Source organism: Pinus tabuliformis, chromosome 1_2 (assembly GCF_031772625.1).
Source record: "Pinus tabuliformis cultivar Carrire ecotype Pingquan chromosome 1_2, CPIR1, whole genome shotgun sequence".
Taxonomy (NCBI): domain Eukaryota; kingdom Viridiplantae; phylum Streptophyta; class Pinopsida; order Pinales; family Pinaceae; genus Pinus; species Pinus tabuliformis.
Genome location: NC_142298.1, coordinates 579,990,364 through 580,008,056, shown reverse-complemented (window position 1 = coordinate 580,008,056; position 17,693 = coordinate 579,990,364). Strand labels below are relative to the sequence as shown.

The following is a 17,693-nucleotide window of genomic DNA, read 5'->3' as shown; positions in this document are numbered from 1 at the left end:
TATGCCTTTATTGAAGCTGAAAATAAAGATAAATCATCTGCAGGAGTAGTCGGTAGGGAAGTTCTTTGTCGAGATGGATATGTATCCCACTGTACCCTGTAACTTGAGCACATGTATCTCCTATGGAGGATTTCCTTAAAACAATTTATGTTTGAAGAAGATTGGTTTCATTAGGGCTATATTTACTAGTAACATGTGACATAGGTGGCCCCATCCCTTAACTAATAGGAGGTGGTTTGGATTCTCCCTTATTTTTATCAGTCATAGGGTCATGTTCTAAGGAAAAGATAGTTGGCATTGCCTTGTACATTTTCTCCGACTCGTTTTGTTCCAGAATAGGAACAACAAAATTGGATATCATAGAAATGGAAATATCTAAACTTAATTGTTTGTCTAGACTCGCAACAATTATTTATGATTTCAAGGGAAATTCAACCAAGGTGGCACCTTCATCTACAAGGTAACAGGTCTCAAGGGATAAATGGTAAGCTACAAACGCTGCATATTGAACATGTTTAACTTTGTTCAACTGATCACGACTTGCACCCATAAGCAGAACATGTAAATACAATAGAAAATCAAGTCCTATAAATTATGACTTCACGAAAAGAGCATATAACTTAAGATCAATATGTCACCTAGTTTGGAGATAGTCAACCACTTGAGATACTTTCAAAATGAAATTTTTATAACCTCATTACTTTGTTGGAAATATTTCATAGACAATATTAGATTTATTTCGAGGCTCTAGCCTCCATATGTGAATTATATTATCATAGAATAGATAATAGAAGTACCACTTCTACTAGACATATTAGAATCAAGGCATATTAAGCGTAAATATAATATTTATTTTAATGAGAATGAAATATTAACAATACAAAATGAATCCTAGACAGTTTGCCACCCTTAGAATCACCAGCCTAGGCTGGCAAACATTTTTCCAGTTTGTATTAGAAATGTAGATTTATTGTTTCACATCACAATCTATAGGATAAAGCACTAATCAACATGAGAAACATTTCCTACATAAAATAAAAAATAAAGTTGTAAAATATGTAGTTAAACAGGTAGAGAGGGTCCACATGGCCTCCCCACACCAACGGGCTTTTGAGGAGGGTTGGGCCCCCTATTTATCAAATTTTTTCAACCCATATCTCTACAAAAGTACTTGAAACCCCAATTCATCCCATTTTTCAGTTTCATACTTTGGAGATTAGATTTGGACATCAAAAATGAGAAGAAATCAGGGTGGACAAGTTTGGTAGAACAACATTGAAAAACAAATTTGGCAAGTAGATTTCAAGGGAAGAACTCAGAACAAAGTTTTTTCCAGAATAACAACACCCAAAACTCTTATTTGTTCTTCTATTTCTTAATATCCTATACTCATTCGATGGAATCTCATTCATCAACTTGGGGAGGCTATGATCATAGAAATCATGGTGGAAGAAGTGGTGAAGCGAGAGGAGATGGTGAGAAAAGAAACAAAAATTTCCCATTGATTCCCCTTTATGGAAGTGTGTCACAGAAAGATAGAGAAAAAAAGAGAAATAAGGTGGAAACTACTTATGGAATTGCATAAGTGCAAGAAAAAGTTTGGATTCATATTCAAAGGTTATATCCCTTATGCTTTGGATTCCTAACAATGTGGTTTTGTAATCTATCACCCCAAAGATTGAGCCACAATTTCAAAAGAAGCATGATGACGCACAGTTAGCTAGGGAAGAAAGGAGGAGAAACATGCATGTTATTGTATGTTAAATAAAGGGGAAGCACATTAAACTCTTGGAAACAATGTTTGATTGTGGTAGGATGGAAGAAACATATAGTCGAGTTTCCCTTGCCATACGTGCATGTGGTATTCCATTTATAGATAATTTTGTCTCTATATTGGAAATTCGTGTTTAGAGTGGCGAATGAAGCACCCATGGGTTACAAGAAAAAAATTTGAAAAAGTATGCAACACCATTCTATAGAAGGAGAAGTTGTTGTGGACTAATACAACAAACCAACCATCAATAAATTTGATAGTATGTCTCCTTTAGATCCATACTTCTTCATAGAAATAAATGCTTCAAATGGCGAGAAATGCATTGAATGCATGGCTGAGATTTAGAAAAGTGATTGATATTTCAAATCATGGCTACAATATTTGAATATGGATATTGATGCTATACAACAAAAATGTGTACCCAAACAAATCCCATACAACCAGATGTAGGTGTCTACATCTCACAAAATGAAAAACATGTGATTTTTCCAAAATGATAAAAAATTTAAAAGTAACTAGACAAAAATAAATATGTGTGTTAAACTTGTACAAAGTTTATGCCATAAAGACCTATTAAATCAAGATTTTCGAGGCCTTTTGAAAAAACTTAACAATTACTTTGGGGGACATTTTCCCTGAATTTGTGTAGGGCATATTTTTAATTGTACCTTATAATGAAAATAAAAATACAAATACAATACAATCAATCATATTTCAATCATATTTCATGTGTACAATACAAAAAATGTGTGAAAAATTATATACCCCAAGCCCAACAAGATTGTATGGTGACTATGCTTCAAACGTCATGAAAGTTATCACAGACACTGCAAGTTCATGTAAAGAAATTTATACAATCATTGAGTAGGTATGACCATATGTTTGGGACACCATGTGCAGTTCATAGTTTGAATCTTGCTTTCAAAGCTATTGTTGTTAAATTTGCAGAAATGAAAAAACATTGCGATAAAGCAAAAGAAATATAATTTTTTTATTACAAAGGACCAACATGCATAAACACTGTGTACACAATTTCCCAAGCTCCAACTTCGTAATATTGGGAAAATATATTTGCATCACAACATGTCTTGATTTTATTATGTGGCAATCGGGTTGCTTTGTCCTTTATGGCAGTTTGTCCCAAGTGGCAAACATGGAGGTCACCCAACACTCAAAAAGAAATGCACATTCAAACTATCATTCTTGATAAGGTTTGTTGGGGTTAAATTGAGTTGTTTATTTCCATATTGAATCCATAGTTGATCTATTACAAACTTTGTGATATGGATATTCCTATGTTGGGAGACATTTATGAGCATATTGATTGTATGTTGGAAATAATTCACCATATTCTTGAAGAGTGGGACCCTTTTTTGTATGGCACCCATTAAGGGGATAATTATCAATAGATAGGACATATGAAATATCCCTTTGCATTAATTAGCCTATTCATTGAATCCAAAGTATACAACAAGGCTTAATTGGATAAATTTGGGAATGAAAGGAAAGCTCCAAACAAGGAAGTTGTTGATGGATTCAAAGCAACAAATTCTATCATTTTTCTTTAACAAAGGGAACTCTAAAGAACTAATTTACTACATTTATCACAAGGAGTAATGAATTTGAAAATGAAAATGTACTCGTTGATATGATTACTATGAATCTTATTGCATGTTGATCATATTTTGGTTCTGAAACTTTTAATTTGCAGATGCTTGCACCTCAAGTTTTTTCACAAGTTCCCAACTTCTTAGTAGAAAAATGACCATGGAGCACTTATGGGTTCATCCATTCAGTGAATAGAAACAAAATTGCATCAACTAAGGCAGGGGATCTTGTTTACAATCAATCAAATCTTCACTTGATATCTCAATATAGAGGCAGGGCTTCAAAGTTGTGGGATGTGATTCCCGAAAATGTACTCGTCGATATGAGTACTATGAAACTTAGTACAAACTTATCATATTCTAGTTTTGAAACTATGAATTGCGGATACTTTCATATCATGCTTTTTCACAAGTTACCAACTTCTTAGTAGCAAAAATACCATGGAGCACTTGTGGGTTCATCCATTCAATGAAGAGAAACAAACTTTCATCAACAAATTCAATTGATATTGTTTACAATCAATAAAATATTCACATGGTATCTCAATCAGTGTTGCAGGAACTGATCCCCCTAGGTTCAGAATCTGAAACCATGCACTATGTGGATCGCCACCCAAACTGCCCTAAAAAATCGCATCCCTGATTTTTCAAAACTATAATTCCTCAAATTTTTCATGCTTCCTCAAATTTCACCCTAATCTGAAAGTTGCTAACTAAAAAAACCCTCAAAAATGTAGAAATGATGAATTTCTCCACCATTCCACAAATCTAGAAGCTGGTATGGAGTTGATGTTTGCCTTCCTCTTAGTATACATAGATTGAAATCAAATTCTACATTAGTGGTAAATGGGCTTAATCTTCAGCCATCATTGATTCTCATATGTCTCAATAGTTTGTGATTAATCAAATGGTTGGTGAGGTATATTGTGTTGCACTGACCATGTAGGTTATATTCAGTTGACATTTTTGTTCATTTGGTAAAACCCTTAGAAGCTATGTTTTAGAGTGAATTTCACAGTCATGCTATAAACATCTTTGACATGTTTGGTCAAGGCGAGTCTTTATTCTGCGACAAATGACATTCTCCAGATCACCATTAAGGGAGGATGTTATAATTATATTTTGATTATGTCATATATTAAAGTTATAATATATTCTAAGTTAGTAATTAAGTGACTTAATTTGCATGTCATAAAGAGAGTTTTGTTCGATTATATTAGTGCTTAACTAATAAAGTAATTGTACATGATTCTGATATAGGACATTTTCTTCTTATATATGCATTGACAACAACATGAATTGGATATGAATGAAACATATCACTCTCTCTTTCAATATATTTTGGCTTGCATTCTTTGTAAACATTCTTGATTGATTTTCTTCATACTTCATGTTTTTTTCCCATTTAGGATTGTAAATAGAACAATTATCAGGAGACGGAAAAGTCCCTAAATCCATAAAATAAAAAACAAACATAGCTAATGCTTCAAACTCATTCTTGGCATTTAAGGCTTATCTCAAGAGCTTTTTTAGCATTTGTTTATGTAATAACTCCAACATATGCATTCGTTGTCGGGACCAATAATAGAACCTGTAATATGTAATGCACATACAACTTAGAGGATGCATTAAATAGTTTTAAGAAAAATCACACTAGATATATATAATAGATTGAACGCATAATTTTGAACACCCATCTTATGAAAAGCAGGATAATACAAGGAACTTGGAAAATAATATTGAAATAAAAGCACTAGCAAAAACAAAATTGACCTAAAGGAACCATCGTCAAAAGAGGATATTTGGAATTAAAAGTCTATTATAATCCACCCAACCAATGCTTCTACTTGATTTTCATTAACTCTATGCATACTTATGTTATCAAGGTTGCATGCACTATATATACTCCAACTAGGTTCCTCAATTTTATCCTCAGCATAAATAATGTTTGAGATTATGTTGCTAAGGCACTACTTTCATAGAAAATATAATATTAAATGTGAGTCAATTTCTAACCCCTCTCCTTAATGGCCATTTTTCATACAAGTTTCCATGTTAGCTTAAGGAGATATTATATAGACTACATGACACACAAAAATGAGTGGTTTTCTTAATTGAATGGTAATGAATGTCACCAAGGGACAAATTCTTTAAGAGATGAGAAGGTATACATATTGAAAGCCCAAGGAACAAACCCAATGAACATGCCTAATAGAAACTAAAGATGTGCAAGATATATTATATGTAATGGGCCTAAAGAAGAAACCGTAGACAATAAATCAAATACTAAAGCATCGCTCCAAGATTGAATCTAAAGTCGAAATGATTCCATAAAAGACAAGAGGGAAAAATATAAAGTAGTTGCAAAATTTGTTGAAATTGATCTTCACGGGTATACATATACAACAATAGGGAAAAAAGCATTGGTGGCTGAAAACATTTCTGAAAATCAGCTATGGCATAAAAGGTATGGATATCTTAAGTCCCAAATTTCGACCTTTTAATGAAATTTAATATGGTTCATGGTTTTCCTCCAATTCAACATGAGTTATTGTGAATCTTACATTTTAGACAAGCAACATAGATAAAAATTGACAAAAAATCTTGCATTTGGAAATTGTGGATAGTGACCTTCATGATCCCATGAGATCTTAGTCATTGGTAAGTGCAAAGTATTTTATGCCATCCATCGATTCCCTTCCAAGAAAAATTTGGTTGTGCTTTCTCAAGTACAAGTTATTAGCTTTCATAACACTAAAGAAAATCAGAGCAATTGATGAAACTTGAAACAAAAATTGAAAAGGAGATTAAGGTTCTCCGAAAATAGAGTTTGAGAAAATAAATTCTAGTTACTTCTAGTGTTATTACAATACTCAAGGTATTTTCACAATGGAACTATAGTGTAGAGAGGAAACGAGGACCATCATGGAGATGGCCAATAGCATCATTATCCCAGACAACTCTCAAACAACTTTTGGGTTAAAGAAATCTATACTACATACAACAATTTAATCATTCAAAAGAAGCCCCACAAAGGCTGTGAGAAACATCTCACCTACAAATTCATAAGTGGTAGGAAACCATAAGTAAATTGCTAAGTTTCAAGTATACAGATACATGTATGGATACAAGTATGATATCTGGTAAAGATATGGAAATTTTTTAGAACAACCTATATATTTTATTGTTAGGAAACAATTTTTTTTATATAAACAAATGTATGTGAACATGCAAACAAAAGAGAAAATTTCCAAAATGTCATTCATGAATTTGAAAATAGAACCAAAAATATAGTTCTCATTAATATTAGCAAACTTGATTCGCAAGCATTACATACAAAATGAGTTTTTTTCCACTATACTTATAACGCTCTAGATTATATACATTACATTTAATACAAATAAGAAATTATATGTCATCAAAAATATCTTCATTAGACTTTACTTCCCCCTCAGTCTCCAAGTACTTATACTCTGCAAAAATTAGGTTTTTAGTGAGTTCCCTTTGCTTCTTTCAAAATTTTACTTCAACTATTGATTTAAAGCACATGAAGTGTCTTCACATTGGGAATTGGTCTCAAGGACTTTATTTCTTCTCCACCCACTGGTTTGTTTAGTTTTGGATGGGGGATTATACCATCAAGTCTTACCCATACATAAAATCACTTGCCCTATTAGAACTGGGATTTTGTTAATCCTCCCATATTTAACTAAAAATATTAGCCCATCAGTGAGTTGTGAACTTTTCCTGAGCATTCACATTAGGGGTTCTAGCATAGTAGTTTGTTTTCTCTTCTAACCTAGGTCCATTTTTAGGAAGAGAGGTGCACAGGCTACTAAGATTTGCACATACTTGGCCCTCCTCTCATTTCTTGTTCAGTGTTCATTCATGATATCATCAACCTAAAAAAAAATGGTGTTATCTGTAGAATCATATAACTCTAGTGATCATGATAATTATCATCTCAATGCTTGAAACATGCCTTCCACATCTCAAAACAAGAGAAACACCTACCATCATTCTATAGAAGAATATAATAATTGGCATATCCATACACTCAAAAGTAAGTGTTCAGTTACTCAAAAGTCTAACTCTAGAGGTTTAAAATACAATAACGGAATACATTAATTGACTAAAACATATCCTGATGAGCTGCCCCCTGAAATTCAAAAAAAATTCTCCGAAATTGAGTCACTAGGATAAGATGGAAGTGACCATTCAAGTCACCTGGAACCGAACGATTCCCTCTTTTTTTCCCCTATATATCCTAGCCAACCAATGCAATAAAAAAAAATTTCTTGTTTGTAATTACAATTTACAGATGAGTGGGACATGTGAGATATGGTTGTGGGAATTATTAAGAGAGCACAATTTCTAGATTCATGGAGATATGATTGATGAACTGGTTCAAACTGTTCATGCATCTATATAGATCATTAGACGAGGCCTTGATCTAGATGAGGCTAACTATCTATCTAGGAATTATCCATCCACAAATAAGAAAGTAGAATAGCTCAATTTTGCCAAGGAAAAGTGTGCTAATGCAACATGCCAACAAACGGTTGTAATCATAATTAGTCAAGATGGATGAAAAAGGATTTTGGTAATCTTCTTTTCAATTGCTATTTTCAAACCCTTCCATTGAGCGAGATATTCTACTTGATTATTGGTTGCTACTCCGAGGCACCATGTATATTGATACTCTATTTTATCGTCGAGTCAAAAAATAACCCCTCTCGCTCCTACCAACCCTAAATGGTTTAACGATTAATAATAATTGTCATTATTATTTTTTCTTTTTTTAATTTCATATTTTTTAACTAACTAAAGAATTAATATTTTAGATAAATATATATAATCAAAGCATAAGTAATACAAAATCAACAATAAAAAAATTTAACTAACAAGTTTAGGAATATTCAATTTCTACCCTTCCCCACGAAATTTGAACCTTGTTAGCTTGTGAAGACTAAACGCCACACAAACCGATTGGTTTAAATCTCATGGGTAATTATAAGATTTAGCCTGATTACATTATCATTTACAAATTCATTAAAGTTGTTTAAACTAATTAACTAATGCAACCATATAAATTAAATGGTTGATAGATGCTTATATACATCCTTCTTCCTCTCTCTAGTAATATATATATATATATATATATATATATATATATATATATATATATATTAACTAACTTTTAACATCATCATCATCATTATAATTATTATTAAAAGAATTAATATATAAGTTAAAACAAAGTAACTTTTAACATCATCATTACAATTATTATTAAAGAATTAATATATGAGCTGAACATGTATAAATTTAAAAATGCATATAACAAGATTCTTAACTATGAAGATTCTTAAGCTATAAGTAGATTTTGTTGCAATATCATAACTCAATATTATAACTTACTAATACCAATTGTCCAAACAACCATAAGTTATGTTCATATGACATTTTCTTAATTCCCTTATAATAACCCATTCCTGAAATCTTCTTTCATTCCTTAACTCTTCCTTCCCTTATATTAAGATAAACTCTTATTTCCCTTATATTGATATAAGAACATGAAAATATGATATTAATATTGATATAAGAACATGAAAATATGATACTATTATTGAAGTGGAAACCTAACCCACACACGTGGGTCTTAACGCTAGGGTACCGGTTGAACAAGTTGTCGGCTTTAATAAGCCCTAACGCATGTCATATAAAAGGAGGCAATCCAGTGGCGTTGACGGGAGGGTGTGGGAGACTCAAGAAGACAGGTAGGATTCAAATACACGAAACTTCTTCTCGTGGCTCAGCGTTTTTCCTTAAAAGAGGGAGAGTTTTTATTTGTGAAAGTGAAAGGATTGCCTGCAATGGACGGGTTTTACTCTGCCATTGGAAAGCGAGCACGCAGGGAAAATGAGGTTCCAGAGAACATTGACTCTGGAAATAAGAGGCGGAACTCTGGAACTGGTAGAGAGCGAACTCTACCTGGCGCTGACAGTACTGTGTATCGCATACTATGCCCTGTTAATGTGGTAGGAAGTGTTATAGGAAAGGCGGGTAAAGTTATAAAATCTGTGAGTCGAGAGACGCGTTCGAAGATCAAAGTTATAGATGCTGTTCCAGGCGTTGATGATCGCGTGATAGTAATCTTCAGCTCACCGTCAGGCAACGACAAGGAGAACCTGTACTGTGTCCTGCTCAGGATGCTCTTCTTAGAGTGCATTCTGTTATTGTTCAACAATCTTCTTCTGCTAGAGATAATGACGCAGACGACAAAAAGAGACAACACAATGCTCGGTTGCTGGCTGCTAACAGCCAGATTGGAGGTTTGATTGGAAAAGTTGGAAATAACATTCAAAAATTGAGGAGCGAATCCGGGGCACAAATTCAGATACGGCCAAAAGATGAGTTGCCAGGCTGTGCGTTTAGTTTTGGTGAAGTCGTTGTCATATCTGGAGATGCAACCGCTGTCAAGAAAGCACTGTATAAAGTTTCAGCTTTTCTGTATAAACACCCACCTAAGGAGCAAATTCCTTGGACTGATATTTTATCTGCAACGAAACCAACTTCACTCCTTCCTTCTGGTGTGCCCGCATTATTTACTCCGCCAAATTATGTTCCACAACGAGATTCACTGTTTGCTCATCACAGTTCAGGTGCTTCAAGAGTAAATGGTACTTATGCCTCCGGCCATTTACCAGCACTGGGAGGATATGGAAGTGAAGCTCGAAGTTCAATATGGCCACTTACTTATAACCCTGCTCGTCCCATTGCTCCAAAATTTGGGAATTCTGCTGTTGAGAAAAGTCCGCAGGAGTTTTGTATTCGAATAGTATGCCCAAATGATAAAATTGGAGGTGTGATTGGTAAGGGCGGCAATATCATCAAAAGCATGAGGAAAGATACAGGAGCAAGTATTAAGGTTGAAGACGCACAATCAGATTCAGATGAACGTGTAATTGTGGTTTCTTCAACAGAGTTGGCTAATGATGGTGTTTCACCTACGCTCGAGGCAGTCCTCCAATTGCAAGGAAAGACTAGTGGAAGCACTAGTGACAATGACAATGATGAAGGTGGCATTTGTACAAGGCTTCTTGTTCCGTCAAAGCACATTGGTTGCCTTCTTGGTAAAGGTGGCAACATCATCAGTGAGATGCGGAAGCACACTGGAGCAAATATTCGCATATTTCGCAAAGAGGAGCGACCAAAATGTGCCTCCCAAAATGAGAACCTCGTTCAGGTTTCTGGATACCCCAGTGTTGCTAGAGATGCACTCATCCAAATTACAAAAAGATTGAGGGCAAATATTTTCAAAGATATGGATGGTGCTACCAACTCCCACACCTACAGAGTGCCTCCTTTGTCTAGTCTATCTGTGCCGAGTGCGAACCATCTTTCATCATCAAATTATGGCACTAGGCAATATGATCTAGGATTTCCAAGGTAGATCAGGTGCTCCATTATAAAATGTTTTTTGTTTTTTAATCATATATTATATGATTATCAAATTTGAGTTTGCTTAATTTACTTCATTTAAATTCATCAGGTTAATGAAATAAATTGAGGAAAAATATGATGTGAAGAAAAAATTTAAGTGGTAAGCATACATTATAACAAAGAAGATCAAATCATTCAATAAAATGATTAAAGGATTAACAAGATTTAGATGGCAAGTATTGGTCCGTGTCTTGAAGATTCCACTCATGATCTATTTCCTAAGGGCAAGTGTTAGTCCATGTCCACACATCGGTATACATGCTTGTAAAAAATGTTTGTCCATGTCCATGCATTAATCAACATTCTCTCATCAAATGTTGCTCCATCTCCATGTATTGTTGGGGAAAAAGAAACTTGACAACAATATATACTAATAAAGCACCATGTTAGTGAAAAATGGAAAGACAAAAAAATTGTATTTATAGCTAAATACTTCTTGGAGGAGCAAATTATAGAAGATAAAACCATTGAAGATAATGTTCATTTGCAAGTTGTAGAAAATAGAGGCCCGTAAGAAGTGGAGATTATGATGCATCTCTTGGATATGGAAGAAGGTGATATAATTTACAACATGGTTAGACGAAGCACCATTATCAAGAAGATTCCCACATAAACCAAGGTGAAACTTTGCCTAAGTATGGTGAGAATTGACTTCATAAAAAGCATCTTGATTACTGAAGTGAGAAAAATGAAGGTGAATATTACGACTTACATACAAAAGAGTTTGGTTATTGAGGTGAACACAAATTTGGAGTTTAATATTACAAAGGAAAGTGGGTTGGCACTTCATGCACTTGAAAAATCATCCCTTGTGGATGGGGAGAGGTTGGGAGTGATTGATGGAAATGAATAGTCTATTGAGAGAATGAAAATTGGATGTGAATGTTTCAAGTGCATGAATGGGACATTATGAAGAGTCAACAATGAAAGAAAAGTAAAATAGAGAATAATGACCCACCTCCTGGAGATTCTACTCATGAGCATCCAACAAACCTCTTGGAGATTCTACTCATGATCTACATCCTCATCGTAAGTGTTGTTCCATGTGCATGCATTGGTCTACATGCTTGTGGCAAGTGTTGGTCCATGTCCATGTATTGATATACACACCCATAACAAGTATGGGTCCACATCCATGCATTATTGAAGCAAAAGGAAACATGGCCACATTATATACTAATGAAGGGTCGTGTTCTTCTATTAGAATGGTTATTAAAAGAATGAAAGAAGCAGTGGACGAAGGTAGTGGAGGGATATTATGTTTTCTTATTTATTCCATAAATAGCATAGGGGTGTTTACTAATGTGGTTGATATACACTGATCGACGTCCTTTTCATACACTAATTGGTGTATAAAAGATGGAAAATTCCACTGATCAGCATATATCAACCACATAAAAATGTTTGTGATAGTTACAACCACATTCAACCATAAACACCTTGGTTGACCATGTTTGACATTTCTAACTATCGTTGACCACAATTAACAATTATGAGTCGTTAGAGCATGGAATGTTCTAATTTGATTATGGTTGGCCAATGATGACCATGCTTGATCATGGTTGAGCTACCAAAATGTGCTTCTGGAAATTAGAGCATGGAATGTTCTAATTTGATTATGGTTGGCGAATGATGACCATGCTTGATCATGGTTGAGCTACCAAAATGTGCTTTTGGAAATGAGGATCTTGTTCATATTGGAGTGCCCAATGTTACAAGATATGTACCCATCCAAGCTACAAGAAGGCTCAAGGAAAATATTTTCAAAGAGAAATATGGTGCGCAAAACAATGAAACTGTACTTCCTTTATCTAATTTGCCTAGTGGAATTTCTATTTCATCAAACTATGGTACAACACAATATCATTTAGAATTTCCAAGAACTTGGTAGATCAGGTTCTTTACTGTAAAATGTTTCTTAAATTTCTCCATTTGACAAATAATAATAAAAAATCATTGTATCCATCTATAGAAATATAAATACATGTTTTATATATATATATATATATATATATATATATATATATATATATATATATATATATATATATTTGTGTATCGGGTATGATTTTATGTTTACCTAATTTATTTGAATCAAATTAATTATATTTAAAAATAAACAAATTGATTGTACATAGAATTTGATATCTAATTTTATATTTAAAATTAAAAAAAATTGTAAAATAATTTATTTTTTATAATTGAATAATTATAATAAATTTCTCTAAATGAAAGAATTTCATAAGTTAAAAGAAATTTCTTGCCTTTCAATAAGGTTATTATACATACAAATTGGCTTTTGAATATGTAATTATGAAAATTATATTTTATAAATAATTAGCAAAATGATTCTCAAAACATAATAACTTTATCTTGATAAAATAATATATTCCCTTTCAATAATGTTATTATACATACTAATTGGCTTTTGATTATGTAATTATGTTTTTATCCAATCTTATTTGATATAGAATGATTTTAAAAATACGCAATTTTATATATAAATTTCTTTAATATGAAATATAATTAGCTAGTTGATGGTAATTATTGTGTATCGAAACTTTCCAAACTTCCAAGTGCAAGTGCAGGTAATTTTTGTAGATTTCATGGTTGAACAAAGGACCATTATGAAGAATATTTCTGTAGAAACCAAGGCAATTTTTTTCTTAAGTATGGTGACATTTGACTTCATCATAAGGAGTTTGGTTGTTGAAGTGAACAAAATTTTAAAGGCAAAGATTAAGTGAAATTGGAAGGAGTTTGGTTTTTGAGGTGAACAAAGTTTTAAGGGCAAAGATTAAGGGAAATTGGGTTGGCACTTCATGTACTCAAAAAATTATCCCCAATGGATTGGGATAATACCAATGGATCTAAATAATTTATGGAGAGTGAAAAATTATATGAAAATGTTTAAAGTGTATTAACTAGATATTATCAGAAGTGACTCACGGTTCAATGTTATGAAACTAGCTCATAAAAAGATAGAAAAGATAGATCAATGCCTTAGAATTTAGCCTCTTCGAGGGGGCAACCTCCTTTACATTACATAAATGAACAATTCTTGGATGATACAAATGACAAGACCTCCTTTCTATATATAGGAGTCTAAGGGGTCATAATATAATTAGAGCTGACATAACAATAATAATGTAGGGGAACAATAATAACAATAGTGGGCTTCTATGGGGCACAATAATAACAATATGGGGACTACATGGGTACAACAATATAATAATGTGGTTGTACTAATAACAATAAGGGGTTACACTAGTAGTATAGGGGCCTAATATGCCCCTCTCCTTCAAAAAGTGTTGTCCTCAATGCTTGAGTAGTTCTTGATGCTTCTGTATAAAATTTTGTCCTTCCATATCAAATCTTCAACAGGTAAGTTCTTCCACTTGATGAGATGCTTTGAAATTGATCAATTTCGTCGCTATCAACTTCTCGGTTCTATAAATGCTTCAGGTTCCAATATGCTTTTTCCTTCCTTGTCAAGTTTTGGCAATATTGTTGGAACTGGGATATTTGGAAACTTTTGAATGAGTTCCCACCCTGCTTCGCCATTCTTCCATTCATACCTTCCTTTGTTTATCAAATTTGGTTGGATAATTGTACCAACCTCTACCATTTTTGCAACCATATGTTCAATTTCACTGCTTTGGGCATATGGATATCTATAAGGCTTTACGTTTGGAGGAACACATCCTGGAATAAAATGAATATCATGATCATGATCACAAATACCTGGGAGACCTTTGGGAGTCTCAAATACCTTCGAATGATTGTCCAAGACTTTTTGGAGATCTGGAGAAATACATGATTTCGATGTGTGAACAGTTAGTGAACATAATTGTACAATTACGCCTCATTGTTCTTTCTTTAGAAGCTTTGTCATTCCGTCAGAGTTGATTATCTTTCCTGGTTTCCTTGTGATACCCCTTAATTCAACTTCCTTTCCTTCTGAAGAAAATTTCATAAAACATTCTTGAAAATTAAAAGCTATTGTACCCAAGGATTGTAGCCATTGGACTCCTAGTACAACATCAGCACTAACCATTGGAACGGAAAACATTGGGCTATTCAATACATATTCTCCCATCGATAGCTTGATATTATGGCACTTTCCAGAGCAATTTATGGTTCCTCCACTTACAACTGTCACTTGACACTCTGGTGCTGGATCTAGGAAGCAATTCAAGTCCTTGGCTATATTATAATTAATAAAATTATGGGTACTACCCGAATCAATCAACACTACTACCTTTCTCTCCTTGATATGTCCTTCTATCTTTACAGTTTGACAAGTGGTAATTCCGACGAATGCATTACAAGATATGGTCAGATTCATTTCTTCTTTCTCTGGGGTTGGTTCCTGGTGAGTATCCTTTTCTTTTGATGTTTCTTGATACTTTTCTTCCTGATATTTCACTGTTTGAACCTTCTTCTTCTTGATATGTCCTTCTATCTTGAGAGTTTGGGGAGTGGTAATTTCTTCCAATGCTTTAAAAGATATGGTCGGATTCATTTGTTGATGCTCGATGTGATCTTTCACTTGTTGAACATTTTTCTTCTTGATATGTCCTTCTATCTTGATAGTTTGAGGAGTGGTAATTCTGGCCAATGCATTACAAGATATGGTTGGATTCATTTCTTCTTTCTCGATGTGATCTTTCACTTCTTGAACCTTTTTCTTCTTGATATGTCCTTCTATCTTGAGAGTTTGAGGAGTGGTAATTCTTGACAATGCTTTACAAGATATGGTCTGATTCATTTCTTCTTTCTCTGGGGTTGGGTCCTAGTGTATATCCTCTTCTTTTGATGTTTCTTGATCCTTTTCTTCCTCCTCTTCATACTCTATGTAAAATAATTTCTTCTCAGCACACTTATGACCTTTAGTGCATTTTCTATCACAATTGTAACAAAGCACTTTTTCTCTTTTTTCTTCCAATTGTTGTGGTGTAACACTTGTGGGTTTTGGAAGGCTAGGAGAAACAACACTTCCATCATTATAGTTGTGAGGTGTAGACTTCCTTGTTGCCATAATTTTACTTTCCACTATGTAACAAAGCCCTTTTACTCTTTCCAATTGTTGTGGTGTTGCTCTAAAGAAGGTGTTGCTCTTTGTATCCTCATAATGTGCTATCATTTCCTCCGTGAAAATTGACCACGTAACAAGTTGTTTATGAGAACAAAGCCATTTATACCATAAAAATTGATCCGGTTCTAAATATGAAGATGCAATACATACTTTTTGTAACAGTGGTACACCATGTAGATCAAAATATTGCTCTGTCTGAAGTATCCAATTTACCGAATCCTTCCCATCAAACTTCCTCATCGTGCTTTTTCTTGATTTTAGGAGCTCGATCTTGAAACGACTGTAACTCTGTACTTTTGGATCTTTAAGTTTTGAAATTGTGACCTGCAGTAGCTCTCTATGTCCTCTTTCCAACGCCACCAGTTTGATCCAAATTGGATTCTCTAAGGAAGAGTTATGCCAAATCTCCCACAGTGACCTGATTATAGACTAGTTCATTAGAGCGAACTTGTACGACGTGCCACATGTCACTGTTTCAACCTTTGGCTCTGAAAAATATATACAAGAAACTACATTCCGTCCTATTTCTGTACCTTCTTACAAAATTTCAATCCGATGCTCAGAGAGAAAGTTATGACGATTTTCCCCAGGTCACCTGTTTAGAATGTAATTCAGGAGTCTGCAAAAAGACCAACTTCCTCAGATCATATCTCCGTAAATATAGCTCGAAAAGCTCTGAAATTTGGACCCGAGGTTCAGTACGATTTTTACTCAAATGGGTTTTTGTTTTCACTTTTTAAACGTTGCAGAAAAAAGTTATAGCGAAATTGCCATGATGACCTATTTGGAGCAGCGAAACCCTAGAATCCAAAGCTCTGATACCAAATGTTATGAAACCAGCTCACAAAAAGATAGAAAAGATAGATCAACGCCTTAGAATTCAGCCTCTTCAAGGGGGAAACCTCCTTTACATTACATAAATGAACAATTCTTGGATGATACAAATGATAAGACCTGCTTTCTATATATAGGAGTCTAAGGGGTCATAATATAATCAGAGCCGACATAACAATAATAATGTAGGGGAACAATAATAACAATAGTGGGCTTCTATGGGGCACAATAATAACAATATGGGGACTACATGGGTACAACAATATAATAAGGTGGTTGTACTAATAACAATAAGGGGTTACACTAGTAGTATAGGGGCCTAACATTCAATAGGTGGAGAAGTAGAAGAAAATAGAACACAATGTATCTAAACATGGAGGAATTTTAAAAAACATAGGGAGAATGATGTGGAGCATCCATCAAACCCTCTATGTGACCTAGAAATTCAACTCAGGATCTCTTCTCATAAATTTTATTTTTACTAGAAATGCTCCTTATTTCCTTTTCTAATTTCTAATTTTATTGCATTTTTTCAAATAGTATGTTCGTTCTATCTCTTTAAAAAAAATAACAATGGAAGATGGTAAAGCAGTTGCAAAAAATTCTATTAACACATTAGTTATAGGTTAATAAATGGATCTGAGTACATAGTTCTCATTCACCACACTATATATTGCATATGTGATTTTATTATTCATTTTTATTAATGGTATCATGGGGATTTTTAATCCACCTTTCGACCACCATACATACATATGTTACCTATATGGCACTGGTGTTTGCAATTATGTATTGAATTTGGAATTCTCTAGAGCTTTGTATGTTGCCTTCATTGGTAACTTTGAGGGTAACAACATAGAAATTAATTATACAA

At 33.7% G+C, this 17,693-nt stretch overlaps 1 protein-coding gene across 1 annotated transcript; it reads left to right on the top strand.

Annotated features, from left to right (window-relative positions):
- The first annotated feature begins 9,257 nt into the window (after positions 1-9,257).
- Positions 9,258-10,837, top strand: LOC149206944 (KH domain-containing protein At4g18375-like). The gene is made up of 2 exons (XM_089397862.1): positions 9,258-9,443; positions 9,545-10,837. Exons 1-2 carry the CDS (start codon positions 9,258-9,260, stop codon positions 10,835-10,837), a joined length of 1,479 nt encoding a protein of 492 aa, XP_089253988.1.
- The last annotated feature ends 6,856 nt before the right edge of the window (positions 10,838-17,693 follow it).